Here is a 17,331-nt window from a genome sequence, read left to right on the forward strand (position 1 = left end):
AAACATTCCTCATTTTTATTTAAACTCAATACGATAAAATCACCAAAAAAGAAGAAAAAATAAATAAATCATATTAAAAAGTAACAAATAAAAATAACAAACTTGAATTGATTTGAATTGAAATGCATTAATAAAAACTATCAATATTAGCAATAGAAAGGGACTGTATTTCATCATTGTTGGTTTCTGTACGGCATGAAGAAGCGAGATAAATCACTCTCCACTTTGCGTTAAGCTCCTCTGCTCGGCATTGTGGGAGTCGTACCATCTGGAGACTGATTTCTGGACCGCACAGACCCTGCGGACAATGCTTGCGTTGTTGCATGTGTTGAGAGACGGCCCAGTTTCGTCCTGCGTCGGTGTGATGCTGTGCACCAACCAGGGATGCTCAACACCTTCAGAGAACTGCTGCATTGTTCAGCATTCAGGAGCGATTTCAACAAGTCTACTCCTTATATCAGAGCATTAGCCTGAGTCAAAACATTCGATTAGCGGCCACATGTTAAATAGTCCTCATTAAACTTTGAGGTCAGTACAGTTCATGCATGTTTGTCATATTTCCGTCTCTAGGCTCTGTTCGCCTTCTGTCAGAGCAGAGAAATTGTGTTTTTATGCCCAGGTGGCTGTCAGACGTTGTGACTGATGGTCTGACTCAGACGGCTTTCCAAAGCTGCAGGTGAGCTCACTTTTGCCATAAATAAACACAAATGAGCCTCTGTTGGAGGTTTAAAGTTCGTTGCATTGCTGAAAGATGTATAGAAACCTGTTTTTCATATCTCGATTTGTTTGATAAAACACAGCCTCCTTGAAAACTACACTTAAATGAATTGTACATTAATGCACATTCCTGATTTTATCGTGAACGATTCACTTTTGCATTTTATAGTTATATAAAAATATAACTTACTTTCGGCGCCAAGCTCATAGGAACGCATGTACTTAGTGAAATGTGTACTTTAAAGCAATAGTTCAACCAAAAATTAAAATGTGCTCACCTTCAGTTCATCCAAGACGTAGAGGAGTTTGTGTCTTCATCAGGTTTGTAGAAATGTAGCATTGCATCAGTGTCTCATCAATGGATGCTCTGCAGTGAATGGGTGCCGTCAGAATGAGAGTCTGATAAAAACATCACAATAATCCACAGCACTCCAGTCCATCAGTGAACATCTGGAGAAGACAAAAGATGAAACAAATCCAGCATTAAGATGATTTTAACTCAAATAATCCATAATAACACTTCCTCCAGTGAACAAGTGTTCTGGTCTGAATCAGGAGAGAAATCTGCACAGATCAAGCAGCGTTTAAACAGATCTAAACAAATATGATGCTGGATTTTGATGTGAGAGACACTTTTTCACTGGAGGAAGTGTTATTATGGATTATTTTGGTTACAATCATCTTAATGCTGATGTCAAGTGTTGCCAGAATAGAAATGCTTTTGATAGTATGTTTTTCAGACAGTCGAGTCCTCAGAACTCATTAAATCAGACGTGACTGAGTGTGGTGATGTGATTAATTATAATTACTCATAATGCATAAAGGGCACAAGTTAAGTTTTGAAGCGAAAGCATCCTCTGATCTGCATACTTCATTGGTGATCCAGCTTCACCTCCAGAAGTGATTATAAGGGGTTTTTTATGAATCCTTGTGCTAGTTAGCATGCTTCACGATGCATGCAGCTAAAGTTTACCGTGTCTCAGAGAGCGGCTCGGAAGAGAGGGGCGGGGTCAGCAGAGCTCATTTGCATTTAAAGGAACATGCAACAAAACGAGTTGCAGTAAACAGAGCTGTTTTTGAGGGTATAAAGGGTGTTGTTTTACACTACTATTAGGACATTTTAACCAAAATATGTTATAGACTTTTCATTAAGACCCTAAAGAATTATATCAGACTGGAAAATGGGCATCCGATGACCCTTTTTCACTCTTGTGAGTGTTTTAAACTCAGTTGGGGATGGTGATATTGACAACTTGCAGAATTAGTGTCACCTCTCTACTTTTTTTGTATGTATGACTGAACAGTTTTTGATAGTGTGTGCCATTGTGCATTTATTGTCCTCCTCTTCGGTATGTGGAAAAATGGCAAAGCTTGAGTCGTGTTATTGCAGATGTGCTGTAAAGGTGATTTTATCAAGAGGACGGGTATCTCACGAGAATTTTGAGGACAAGCTGATCTTCAACCTTCACCGCTGGTAAATTTCAGCCACACTGAGCCAAACCAGCATGAGGCACAAAAACAGAGCCGAGAGGAAACGACGGCCGTGCGTTTGACCAGAATGCGTTTGTAAACTCCATGACCTCGGCTGAAGGATCAAGTGTTTGAATGTTCTGTCTTTCCTGAAATATGGAAAAATCATCACGGCTGTTATCCCTCGGGCTGCGAGCGCTCAGAGCCGAGGTTTTGCTGACATGTGTGGCAGAGATTGAACACGTCCAGATTGATGCAGCATGGAGTTTTGTTTAAATTCCACACCGGGGGCTCATTAACTGCGTCCCACGCGTCAGACTTTGAGCCCAAACTGCGTTTTTTTGTAGGTCAGACATTTTTTGGCATTGCATGATAAAAAACTGTGGTGAAGTGCGATGCTTTTTAAAATAGAAGACGTTGCACGAAATTCCCAGCAGAATCAAATCAGACTTCACTGAGTTTAAAATAATTCTTAGTTTCGGTTTTGTGACTTTTTTTCTTTTTTTTTTATATGTGTCCTTGCCGAGGTTATTAAAGCTAATTAAAAATAAACCCATGAAACATTTTAATAAAGTAAACTTTAACCAAAACAAAAAACGTAAACGTAAATTATTTTAGCTAGTTGCCAAGGCGACATTTCTCATCTTTGTTTATTTTTCTTGATGTACTAAAATTACAAACTAAAAAAATTATAAACACATAACTAAATTACTAAAATTTAAATAAGAACAGAATATAATAAAAAATAAATATATAATATAAATCAAAGAGTAATTTAAAATAACAAAAAAAATAGTATCTCAGTAAAATAACATCAGGATTTTAGATCTCATTTTAAAGCCAGAAAACGCAAATACACATGAAAATGTAAAATAATATGCTTTTTTTATGTTGTTGAAAGAAGTCTTTTGCTCACCAAGGCTGCATGTATTTGATCAAAAATACAGAAAAATCAGTAATATCGATAAATATTATTACAATTTGAAACAGCTGTTTTCTATAAGAATATATTGTAAAATCAAGTTTATTCCTGTGATCAAAGCTGAATATATTCAACATCAACTTCAGTGTCACATGATCTTTCAGAAATGATCTTTCTAGGTAGATTAGATTAAATTAATGCATAAAAAAAATTAATTGAAGTGCAGTTAATGTTGACAAAAAAAAACATCATTAGACCATTGTCCCGTAGAAGAAAGCTCACTATAACGCACCCTAGTGGAGACACTGAGAATGCAGCATTTGCATGTGTTACATATATGTAACATGAGTCATTTCCGAATATAAGAGCATGTGGATTCGAGTTTGTGTGTCTCAGAGGCCTTCAGCTGCGTCTGGCACGTCTGGGTTTCAAGAATAATGTTCCACCACAAACAGAAATCTCTCGACAGTCTCTGTGTGTTTCCAGCTGTGTTTGTCAGGCCGTTTTTCACGTCACATTCTCTGCGTTACAGTTCCCACACCTGCACGACGTCACTTTCCTACATCCTTCCTGAGAGACTAAACAAGCAGGCTCTTTTGTTTGTGAAGAAACCACAAAACGAAGTATTCAAATTCATTCTGTGCAACGTTTTTATAATTCAGACATGCAAATAATTACCTGCCGACTCCTCAGAACATGTTCACAACTGCATCGAATCTTGCATGGACATGCATCCTTCATGTTTCCCTCAGAAATAATAATAAAAGTCCAGTTATAATTAGTTTTGGTGGTACTATGATGGTATCAGTATTGCTGTAGTGCTGTTTGGTACTGTTTGTTAGTGCAAGTTGTTTGCATTAGTGTCGACTTTTATTTCTATAGTAATTTTGGATGACTGTGTTTGTCTAGTTTGCTCTTTAAATGTGAACGACTTCTTCATAACTGCAAACACAGACCCAATGCTCCAGAAACACACGGTTTGCATTACTTTCATTCATCATATCCTTGTTCTCTGTGTCCACAGGTTGATGAAATCTATCACGATGAGTCTCTGGGAACCAACATCAACATTGTTCTGGTCCGAATGATCCTGGTGGGATATCGTCAGGTGAGCGTTCAGCGAAAACGCTTCTTTAACAGATATTTTCAGTACAGACAGAAACCACCCAAATGTCTGAGTTCAGCCTCTCTTCATGCTGTTTAGATGTGCCTTGTCTCTGATGTTAGACACAACTTTATCGGCTTTTCACAGCATTCAGAATTTCTACAGATTTGAAACCAAAACATGTTAACAATAATTATTTAGGAAAGACAAACATTTTGTAAGTGAATGCAAGAGTTTAGCAGGTAAACCCAAAAGATTGAAATGTTATTGCAAAATTAAATGGGGGAAATGCAGAAGTTTTGTACGTCAAAACCAAAAATGTGTATGTTAATGCAAAGTTTATCAGGGAAACGCAAAAGTTTTTTAAGTGAATGCAAAAGGTTCAAATGTTAATGCAAAATGTATTGAGGGAATGAAAACGTTTCGTAAGTGCATGTTAACACAACATCATTTAAATATAATTTTCTTTCAGTTTTGCAAACAAACCTTCAGACCTCCTCATTATACACTGTCTTTCTGTACATGACACTTTATGCATTCTTATGTTTACACTTTCACATGAAATGCATGCTGAATTTTCACTGCATTACTCAAGCAGATTGGTGACAACCAATGGTAAATTATTAAATATAGTTAAATAATTAAATAGTTAAAATAGTATTCATAGTATTAATTGTAATATTATAAATATGTTATCCATACATTCTATTGTAATATATTATGTCATAATGTTTTAATGTCTAATATTATACATAATTATATATTAATAAGTTACCATTGGCTGCCACTCTGCAAAAAACAAAGGTTATTGTAAATTATTTATCCTATTTTTAATACCCTTAAAATATTTCCTAATATTTCCTTGATCCTATTATATTGTACATACATAATAATGTAAATATGTAATTATAAACATGTATATATTAATAATTTGAATGTATACTTAATGTAGACAGATAAACTAAAACATTGTTATTGTAAAATGTAATTGTCTTAAAATGTTTTAAAATATTTCTTAAAATAATATTAATACATATAATATATATATATTTGACTATATTATGTATTTTGTTTTAAATACTTATATCTTGATGTTGTATTGTTTTCTGTCTTTCTTGAATGAGATGAGATTAACTAAACTGCTTGGTTGTCGTTTTAAATAAAACTGAAATAAATAAAAAAAGGAATACAATAATAAAATAATACAAATGGATAACTGAATAAAATGGGGATAATAAATATTAAATAAATTACTAAAAATAACTGACATTAAAGGTAAATAGAGAAATTGTTAAAAAATCTAATAAAAATTATTCAGAATAATAATAATATAATAATAATAATAAAATAATAGAAGTATTACTGTACATTGAAAACCTAATAAACTTACAATTACCTTAACTACACTGAAACCTTAAAAAATAACTGAATTTAGAATAAAGCTAAATAGGAATACTTTAAAAAATCTAATAGAATAAAATAATAATAGAATATTAGATGGAAACCCCAATAAACGTAAAATTAGACACGTTGCCTTGAATAAAATAATATACAAATAAAATAAAAATAAAAATATTAAGTGGAAAATATAAACAGAATACTAGAAATACTGAAATTACTAAAGCCAAAGCTGAAAATAAAATAATAATAATAAATCTTTACAAATTTTTAATTAATAATAATAAATTATTAGATGGAAAACCCATAGACACATTGCCTTGACAACTAGCTGAAATAAATACGTATATTTTTTAAATAATAGTAAAAAAATAATATAAAAATAAAATAAAAATAGAAATTTGTAGTGGAAATATAAACAAAATATTGAAATTACTAAAACCAAAACTGAAATTAAAATAAAGCTAAAAAAATTATATATATATATATATATTTTTTTTTTAAAAATCCAATAAAAAGAACCAAAGCATAAAGTAAAATTACTAAAACTTAAACTAAAATTAAAATGAAAGCTGAATATATTAATAGAAAAGCTAATTCAAAATATCTGCACATACTATGACTAACACTGCTTCTCACATGATAAACTAATTGGTGCTCAGATCAGTATTTCATGTCCATGTATTTCTGTTTTGGGACAGCAGTGGTGTAATAAGCCGGTGTATGTGCAGGGGGTCGTCTGCTGGAGCATCTGGGCACTAATTATCTCGTTAGGGTTTCTTTTGTGATAATATAATGACCGGCTGACTGCACATTATCTGTTATTTGATTCATCTTATCATCTTTGTGATCACACAGACTTCAGAGGAGAGTGTTTGCAAAGCAGATCATAGTAAAGCTTTGATGCATCACTCAGTTTCTCATATGGTAATGATCACCCCATGTAGTCCAGACTGCAGGCTCGTGTCTGTTTTTATGTTTAGTCTGGTCTGGATCGCAGCTTCTCAGACAGTTTTGCTGCAGACACAGCACTGAAAGGGTTCGGCATTTATTTATATTCATTCAAAACACTTTATGGCAATTCATGTTTACTCTTACTGCATGTATTTCATGTAGTCTGGTTTATCCTATGTGGAAGTTTTGTGAACATGTTGATGTTAGTGTTATTATCGTTAGCTAAAACTAAAACCATAAAAAAACCATTCTCATTAATTGGTTAAGAAAACATGAAATGAAAATGAACAACATATTGAAAAACTTGAATGATTTTATTTCAGATAGCTGCGAAGACATAATTTCTGATTAAAACTGAAAACTAACATGTAATAAAACTATAGAAATATATTTTAAAAAATGACAAAAACACAACAAATTACTAAAAATTTTAATAAATGAAAACCATAAAAACATTCTAATTACTTAAAGTTAAGAAAAAGTGAACTGTAACAAAACAAAATATTAATAACATAAATTAAATTATTTTATTTTACATTTAAATACTAAAATAATTACAATATATATATATATATATATATATATATATATATATATATATATATATATATATATATAAATTACAAAAACACAACAAATTACTAAAACTTAAAATAAATAAAAACATTCCCATTACTTAAAGTTAGGAAAACATGAACTGTAACAAAACAAAATATTAAAAAAACTTAAATTAAATTATTTTATTTTAAGTTGAAGTACTAAAATAATTACAAAAAATACACAACAAATTATTTAAACTTTAAATAAATGAAAATGAAAACAGAAAATCTAAAATTTTGTTAAAATATAAAGAAAAGAAAAAAATATATATATATATGTATATATATATATATATATATATTTGTAATTATTATATATATATATATATATATATATATATATATATATATATATATATATATATATATATATATATATATATATATATATATATATATAATAGTATATCAGTGATACAAAAAATATGAATTTTTAAGTCAATTTTTAAGTTTAAGTAACAGCCATTGTATGGGTCAAAATTATACATTTTTCTTTTATGCCAAAAATCATTAGAATATTAAGTAAAGATCATGTTCCATCAAGATATTTTGTAAATTTCCTACCGTAAATACATCAAAACGTAATTTTTGATCAGCAATATGCATTGCTAAAAACTTAAGTTTAAAGGCGTTTTTTTGCTCCCTCGGATTCCAGATTTTCAAATAGCTGTATCTCAGCCGAATATCGTCCGATCCTAACAAACCAGGCATCAATGGAAAACGTATTAATTCAGCTTCCAGACCATGTATAAATCTCAATTTCGAAAAATTGACCCTTTTGACAGGTTTTGTGCTCCACACTGGATCTCACAGAGTCTGCTCTAGTGATCATTGTGATCACCATCATTATAATTTTATCTCCCAGCCCTAATATACAATTAAACAGATTGTATTTATTGTATTTTACTTCTTAGTTCACCCTTTCTGGGCCACAACATGCAGTTTATGCATTTAGCAGATGCTTTTATCCACGACACTCTATTATAGTCTATTATAAACCAGTCTGGTCTAATATGTTTTGTTGCAGTCCATCAGCCTGATTGAGCGTGGGAATCCGTCCCGGAGTCTGGAACAGGTTTGTCGCTGGGCAAACACCCAGCAGAAGCTCGACCCCGAGCACGCCGAGCATCACGACCATGCTATCTTCCTCACCAGGCAAGATTTTGGCCCCGCAGGTATGCAAGGTACTGTGTTTCTCTCGATCGAGGCTGTGCAGAGTAAGTGCTACTTTTCTGCTTCTGTTCTCTAACGGTTGGCATCCAGATACCCGGGAACGACCAGCTAATCGAATTCCTGACTCTGGGCATCGGTGCCAACCTGTAGCAACCAAAAATACTCTTTGACCGCCATGTTGCGAAGGAGAGTTTTTGGCATGTAGAGGAAAAAAAAACATCTTTATTAGTAACAGCGCACTTTCAAAAGTACTAATATTCCTAGTCTTTTAGTTGTAAAGTTTCCTGTCTAGGTAGCTTGGGGAAATTATTGTTTTGTTTCATAATGGTGAAGTTATTCTTGCATGCAATTTAAAATCTATCATCATTTCCTCACCCTCAATTGATTACAAACCTGTATTAGTTTCTTTTTTCTGTTGAGCTTAAATGAAGTTATTTTGTAGAATGTTAGTGATCAAACAATTGATACAGTATTTGGAAGTCAATGGGTACCGTCAACTGAAGGTGAGCAAATGATAACATAAAATTCATTTTTGGGCGATGTCCTTTTAAAATAAGTAGCTTAGATAATCTTCTGTAGTAGTAGTAGTGGTTGTAGTTGGATAACTAGGTATCTTAGTCAGATAGACGGTAAAATTAATTTGGTTGAAAGTAAAAACGAGTCTGTGAGTGACAGATTTACAGTCTCTTCAAACGTGTTGTTGTGTAGCTTTGTGTTAATTGATGAAACACTGAAAATGCATACAAAAAATATAATTATCAGAAAACACCAAAATGAGAGAATGGCTGACTGTACATCTGTTTATCATAGCCTCGTTTTCATTCACGTCACATTAAATATTGAGTCTACTATGACTAAGATCCATAACTAATTAAATAAGTTAGAGCAGCAATGAATTGCTATTTCGCTAAAGATATATATATGATGAAATTAAAACTGTGAATGTGTTTTTGTCTTTGTTTTGTTAAATGGGTTTTGTGGAAATTTGTTTTTCAATTAAAAATTAAAAATTTAGAGTTTTGGCAGTTGATCTGCTGTTTTAATATGAATATTTGTGTTAATATTTTGAATTGGATTTTATATGACTTTTTACTTTTTTGTGTCAACACAGTTCTGTTTCATTCCTCCTGACCACCAGAGGCACTAGTTACGTATGTAAATGTATCCCTGGAGCACAAAAGTAGTCTCTGGGATATATATTTATAGCAATAGCCAAAAATATTTAAAAAATTATAGTTTTTTTCTTTTATGCCAAAAATCATTAGGACATTAAGTAAAGATCATGTTCCATGAGATATCTTGTGAATTTCCCACTGTAAACATAATAAAACTTAATTTTTGATTAGTAATATGAATTGCTAAGAACTTCAACTGGACAACTTTAAAGAATTTTTTTTTTCTGTATTTAAATTTTTTATTATTTTTTGGCACCCTCAGATTCCAGATTTTCAAATAGTTATATCTAGGCCAAATATTGTCCTGTCTTAACAAAACATATTTATTCAATAAATGACTCTTGATTTAATTTCTTGATGACATTCTAGGAATACTCTTGTTTTTGCGATCGTCCTGTGTTTGACTCTGACTCTCAGTCGTGCTCCTGTCACTCAGTCTTTTGAAGTTAAGGCACTTGTTTCTGATGGATGTGTGTTTAGGTTTCGTGATACTTCTGAGATGTTTAAAGACAGTCAGTATTATCTGTGTTGTGTGTCTCACTTCTTCTGTTGCTACGCCACGGCTTCTGTTGTGCTCATAACAGAGCATTGTACGACGCTGAAACTGTAACCTTTTACCCCGAGGGCAAACATCACACTCCCGTCCCAAACTTTCACCCTCATTCAGGGCCCAGATATAGACGCATGCTTACAGTAACGTTCATGACTGAAGGGGTTTGGGGAACGGCCAGCACCTGAAGCCTGGTGTTGGTGTGGATCGAGCAATAACTGGAAGGAGCTGGAACAGCGCTTGTGATTTGGACTGACATGGTTTGGAAAAGGATCAGGGAAAGCTGTTTTATAGCCGTGATTTTTCAATAAACTTCCAGTGAAAGGAGGCGCTTCATCTTCAGAAGATCTACCTCAGGGGATGAAACTAAATATACGTATATATATATATATATATATATATATATATATTAGCTTTTTTTTGAACGTCATGGAAGTCACCTGAATAGATATTAAAACATAATAAAAGTTTTGTTTTTTTATACACAGTATATAAAGTTTAGGTTTTGTTTGGGAGAAAATGATGTTTTGTAGTCAGCTTATAACATATAGTATGTATAATTATGTTATTCTATAATATTATAGTATATATGTGTGTGTGTGTGTGTGTGTGTGTGTGTGTGTGTGTGACCCCTGTGCACAAAACCAGTCATAAGGGTCAATTTCTCGAAATTGAGATTCATACATCATCTGAAAGCTGAATATATAATATTTCCATTGATTTATGGTTTGTTAGGACAATATTTGTCTGAGATACAACTATTAGAAAATCTGGAATCTGAGGGAGCAAAAAAATCTAAATATTGAGAAAATCATCTTTAAAGTTGTGCAAAAAAAATTAGCAATGCATATTACTAATATAAAATTGTGATATATTTATGGTAGGAAATTGACTAAATATCTTCATGGAACATGATCTTTACTTTATATCCTAATGATTTTTGGCATTAAAAAAAAATCTATAATTTTCACCCATACATTTTTTTTGCCTATTGCTACAAATATACCCCAAAGACTCAAGACTGCTTTTGTGCTGCAGGGTCATATATATGGTAATAATATATTATAAAATAATAAAAAAGAGTGAAAAATATTTCATATTTATCAGTTTATATATATATATATATATATATATATATATATATATATATATATTTATAATAAATTAATTTAGCTTGAGAGAGAGAGAGAGAGAGAGAGAGAGAGTGTCTGTGTATAATTAAATTGATTTATTTATTTAATAATTATAACTGCAATGAATGAATGAGCATAACAAATGCAAGCAACACAAAGAAAAAAAAAGGTCTTCCCAACATGCCGTACAAAATGTTAAGGTTTTAGTTTTTTATATTACTTTATGACAACATGTTTATGGTTGTTAGAGAGCAAACATGTAGAGAAACCAGAACTGTCCTGTGTGAGCCATCTTCATGCGGCAGCGCTTTAATATCAGTCACAATATCATGGATTAATGTCATCTAACACCCTGTGATTACAGCCCTACTGTCAGACGCAGTCGCTTGACAACACAGCGCTTTTCCAGAGCAATGCAAAGCTGCATTCACCTGGAGGACATTTATCTGACAACAGATAAACGGCTCGGCTAGCAGCTTGTTTTCTTATGCATCCCTTCACTGGCTAAAAACATGTTTTTAGTTTTTTTAGCAGTTGTTCTTGTTATGTAAAAATCCAATAAAACCTACTTGGCTGATGAGCAGTGGGAATATCACCAGTGTTAAATACATAATCAAATGATTCTAGCTAGCTGTTACTGATGCTTTTACAACAGGCATTAAAAGACTGAATGCTTCATAAGCTTCTCATAATGCATCCTCTGCTTTTCACCTGCATGCCAAAGACTGTCGGTGATTTCAATAGCATGTACGTTTCGTTAAAAAGAGTCCAGACTGGCTTTAGCTTCCGGAGCAGCTCAGCTAAACTAAAGCTCAAGCACTGCACATCTTTTGATCGAGTGTCTCTGTCTGTGGTGTGGTTTGTGTGTCGTATGAACACTGGGTCCTGGTAAAGTTTGCTAATGGTTGTGTGGGATTGATCGATAAAGCTGCTTGTGCGCTTCTACATGGAGGCTATTGTAAAAATCTGAACTAAGTTGCACATTTGTGACCCTGGAGCACAAAACCAGTCATAAGGGTCACTTTCTCGAAATTGAGATTCATACATCATCTGAAAGCTGAATAAAAAAATTTTCCATTGATGTATGGTTTGTTAGGATCAGACAATATTTGTCTGAGATACAACTAATAGAAAATCTGGAATCTGAGGGAGCAAAAAAATCTAACAATGCATATTGCAATTTATTGAATTCTTAGCAATGCATATTACTAATCAAAAATGAAGTTTTGATATATTTATGGTAGTAAATTTAGATAATGGTAGATCATTTTGACCCATACTATGTATTGTTGGCTATTGCTACAAAATTGCTCCAGGGTCACATATAGAAATGAAAAAAAAGGTGTAGAAACTATTTTCAACTATCTTTGTTATATTTGCAACTTAATTTGTTTAGTGTGTAAACCCTTGTGTCAAATTGCACCACTATTAATATTATTTTTATTTTTATTAAACTACTTTTATTTATATTTTATGATGATGACTGAAATATGCACTACAATTCGAATTTGGGGACAGTAAGATTTTTGTTGTTGTTGAAGGAAATACCTTTATTCATTTAGCTGATCGAAAATATTTATGCTTTGATCACAGCAATAAATTACATTTTAATATATAATCACATAGAAAACAGCGTTTTTTACATTTTAATAATATATCACAATTTTACTGTATTTTTGATCCAATAAATGAGCAGAAGAGTCTGACCCAAACTTTTGAACGTTAGTGTATGTTTAGAAGAAACGTTTTCGACAGAGCTTGTCACAATGCATTATGGGATTGTGCTCTTGAGGAGGAATACATGCAGAGCTAAAGAAGCTATGACTGAAGACTAACCTTCATAATTAAATCCTGTTTATCCGACAGCTCACTTGGTTTTGGAACAGAGCAAGAAAACAATGCATTGGGTTTAATTCTTAATTAAAGTTAAGAATTGCCATTGCTATCAAAAATGTTAAACTGATCTGGTTTTTGAGCTTTTTTGTGCTTTGATGTGTTTGATTTGAAGGCGAAGGAATCTTAGACTTTCCAAATGAAACTCACCTGGCTCTGATCTGACTTCTAGAACGTCCTGCATTCCGGTTTATCATCGTTTCTCTTTGATCTCTGTCGCCCAGGTTACGCCCCGGTAACAGGCATGTGCCACCCCCTGCGGAGCTGCACGCTCAACCACGAAGACGGCTTTTCCTCTGCCTTTGTGGTGGCGCACGAAACCGGACACGTGTAAGTTTACATCTGCTTATCAGTCTGTTTAAATGATTTGGGTTGTATAGGTGAAGCACGGCACGATGGCTGCTGCCTTTTTAGATTGATCATGTTTACGAGATGTGATTAGCAGTAAAGCTTTGAGTTAGTGGCGTGTTATTTAATATGCACATTTGTATTGGCGGTAATTATGTGATTAGGTGAGCTAAAACTGAAAATTTGCTGAAAATGTTCTCATCCTCAGGTCGTTTGAGTTTGTTTCTTCATCAGGTTTGGAGAAATGTAGCATTGCATCAGTGTCTCATCAATGGATGCTCTGCAGTGAATGGGTGCCGTCAGAATGAGATTCTGATAAAAACATCACAATAATCCACAGCACTCCAGTCCATCAGTGAACATCTGGAGAAGACAAAAGATGAAACACATCCAGCAGAAGAAAACGGTCTGGTCTGAATCAGGAGAGAAATCTGCACAGATCAATCAGTGTTAAAACAGTACAGAAACATCTTAATGCTGGATTTGTTTCAGCGTTTGTCCTCTCCAGATGTTCACTGATGGACTGGAGTGCTGTGGATTATTGTGATGTTTTTACCAGACTCTCATTCTGACGGCACCCATTCACTGCGGAGCACCCATTGATGAGACACTGATGCAATGCTACATTTCTCCAAACCTGATGAAGAAACAAACTCATCCTGATCTCGGACGACCTGAGGGTGAGCACATTTTCAGCAAATTTTCATTTTTGAGTGAACTATTCCTCTATTAAGTTGTAATTGTGAAATGTCTTCTGCACAAATTAGTTTCGGCATATGTCTTCGGTTTATGAAGAATGATGATAAGGTGCTGCCAGGTAAAAGTTGCTCATTCAGCCGGTTTATGAGCAATCATTCAGTGTGATAAAATACATAAAGCTTCTTTTATATGCAGAATGAAATATGAAATTGTTCAGCGAGCCCATTGCATTATAATTACAACTCATAAGTAGGAACAACCTTGGAGGACGTGAACATTGTATAAACATGTAATGCTCATATGAGCTGCTCAATAGCACCCCCTGTAGGACAGAGCTCTGCTGTGATAAAGACTGCCTCCTTTTGCCGTTTTGCAAGATGTTTTATATTTTCCAGTTCATTCCAGGTCTTAGGTAACTCCTTTCAGCTCAGCCGGTTTGAAGAACAGACATGAATCATCTGCTGTTCTTCACTGTGGTCTGTTTCCTCATTATGTGATTCATCAGCAATGACTGCAGATTTAATATGTGTTGTGTCTCTGAACACTGACAACAGTCACATGAGCTGGAAGCTCTTGTTTCAAAATGAATTCATGATGTCAGCAGAATCCAGTTTTGTCTCACTCGTGACTCTACATGCAGAAAAGATCTGCTTATAGTCGGATATAAGAGACTTCCTTTATCAGGCTGCAAGCAGCATATACAGTTCAAAGTCAACATTAACACATTTACCAACCACTTTACCTCCATAATCTGACGTATTTCCGAATGAATCAGAATACTGAATGAACTGAACTTATATAATACATTTATTTTTACTTATTAAATATTTAGCATGCATTCAATTGATCAAAAGTGACAGTCAAAGTGTTTATAGTCTTACAAAACATTTCTATTTAAAATTGTTTTGAACTTTCTATTCATCAAAGCATTTTATAATCAGCATATTAGAATGATTTCTGAAGATCATGTGACACTGAAGACTGGAGGAATGAAGCTAAAGCACAGGAATAAATTACAATATACTGTATATTTACATAGAAAACAGTTATTTGAAGTTGTAATAATATTACACTCTTTCTACTGTATTTTTAATCTAATAAATGCAGCCTTGGTGAGCATAAGAGAAATGTTTTTAAAAATCGTACTCAAACATTTCAATGCTTGCGTAATGAAATTTTTTGATCAAACATTAATGCTAAATACAACTAATAAAATCAGTGGAAAACATAGTGATACATAACTTATGCAAATATTTAACTACAAATAAGCTACACAGAAAGTTCCATGCAGGAACGAATCAGTGAGTCATTATGTTGTCCGAATGAACCGATTCACTAAAATGAATCTTCCCAGCAGTACAGGACACTCTGTTTGATGAAACTGACCAGTGGTTTGCTGATTGTGTTTCATGTTTCAGGCTGGGAATGGAGCATGATGGCCAAGGGAACCGCTGCTCGGATGAGACCAGTATGGGCAGCATCATGGCTCCACTGGTCCAGGCTGCGTTTCACCGCTACCATTGGTCCCGATGCAGCAAACAGGAGCTCAACCGATACATCCAGTAAGAAACTGTTCCTTACTTCTGCTCTGATCCTCTGTATCCTTCACAGAAGATGATTGGGGAGCTTAAAATGAGTAACCTAATCTCTCCAGAGAGAAAGAACTGACATTCATGCCTTTAAATCTGACGCTCTGGACATTTACAAACCCTCATGTTGTTCAGAAGAAAGCCATCTCTTATATAACCACTAATATTTAATCTCTTAATTGAACAATAGTCAAATTTATATTTTATTTATATATCAATATAAATTCAATTAATATTTTAATATCTTAATTTAATGTCCATTGATATTTTAATCTCTTAATTGAATAATAGCATTGACAATTAAATTTTTAATTGAATAATAGCCATTGATATTTTATATATTAATTGAACAATAGCATTGAAATTTTAATATCACAAATGATGTTTTAATCATCATTAAAACATTGATGTTTTAATCTCTTAACTAAAAAATAGCATTGATTTTTTTTAAATTCAATAATAGCGTTGATATTTTAATCTCTTAATTGAATAACAGCATTGATTTTACTTTTTTTAATTTAATAATAGCGTTGATATGTTAATATCTTAATTGAATTTTTAATATATTAATTGAATAATAGTATAGATATTTTAATATCTTAATTGAACAATAGCCATTGATATTTTAATCTCTTAATTGAATAATATAATATATATTTTTTTATTGAACATTATCCATTGATATTTTTTGATTTCGGAATTGAAAACAATCCATTGATATTTAAATCTCTTAAAGGGACAATTCACCCAAAAATAAAAATTCTGTAATTTTTTACTTAACCTGGTGTTGTTTTAATGCCATATACCTTTATTTGTGTTTTGGGCCGCAAAAAAAAATAAATTATATATATGACATGCAGGAAGAGTGCGAATCAGGACAAAATTTGTATGTTCTGAATGAAGTGAAATATAAACCTTCCCCAAACCGATGTATTTTTTCAGCTCATACGACTGTCTTCTGGATGATCCATTTGAACTGAAATGGCCCAAACTCACAGAGCTTCCTGGGATAAATTACTCCATGGATGAGCAGTGCCGCTTTGATTTCGGTGTGGGGTATAAGATGTGCACCGCCGTAAGTCCTCAAGCATTTTTTTATCTCTATATTTAGTTCTGATTTTGTGAATATAGACTCAAGGTCATGTAGCTTCAGTGTTGTGCCAGTTCATACTTAAAAAGAACTAGCTCAAAGTTCAGTTCACTCAGATGATAATGAACTAGTTCATGTTCATAGTTCTTTTCTTTTTTTTTAAAGTTCACATATCTAAAAACGAACTAGTTCACGTTCATTTGTTAAATTCTTTTTAAGATAGGCCACTATCTTACTCAATAGAACCTCTTTACCATCTGCAAACCACTGCCACTCCAAAACTAATCAAAATTATTGTACCAATAAACAAGAGACAATTATTTATACATTTCAAGCTTTGTGTATTTGATGTATTTGTCATGTCTGTGTGAGGCATACACTGAGTTTCTTTAAGTTAGGATGTGCTCTAGTTCAAGTGCAATGCAAGTGAGCGCGCGGGCCTTGTTTCGTCGGCCTATTCATTAAATACAGGCAATTGGTTGATGAAAAGTTGATTAAAATTAAGATACAATTTAT

General features: G+C 33.1%; 1 protein-coding gene across 1 annotated transcript in view; it reads left to right on the top strand.

The window, feature by feature from the left end:
* Nucleotides 1–17,331, top strand: part of LOC132121172 (A disintegrin and metalloproteinase with thrombospondin motifs 14-like) — a 50,616-nt gene that overhangs the window by 16,989 nt on the left and 16,296 nt on the right. Inside the window, exons 5-9 of the mRNA XM_059530356.1 lie at nt 4,134–4,217; nt 8,193–8,349; nt 13,314–13,419; nt 15,555–15,698; nt 16,668–16,800. Coding sequence (XP_059386339.1) covers nt 4,134–4,217; nt 8,193–8,349; nt 13,314–13,419; nt 15,555–15,698; nt 16,668–16,800 — 624 coding nt within the window. The remainder of the gene's footprint in view (nt 1–4,133; nt 4,218–8,192; nt 8,350–13,313; nt 13,420–15,554; nt 15,699–16,667; nt 16,801–17,331) is intronic.

Source organism: Carassius carassius, chromosome 39 (assembly GCF_963082965.1).
Source record: "Carassius carassius chromosome 39, fCarCar2.1, whole genome shotgun sequence".
Lineage (NCBI taxonomy): Eukaryota > Metazoa > Chordata > Actinopteri > Cypriniformes > Cyprinidae > Carassius > Carassius carassius.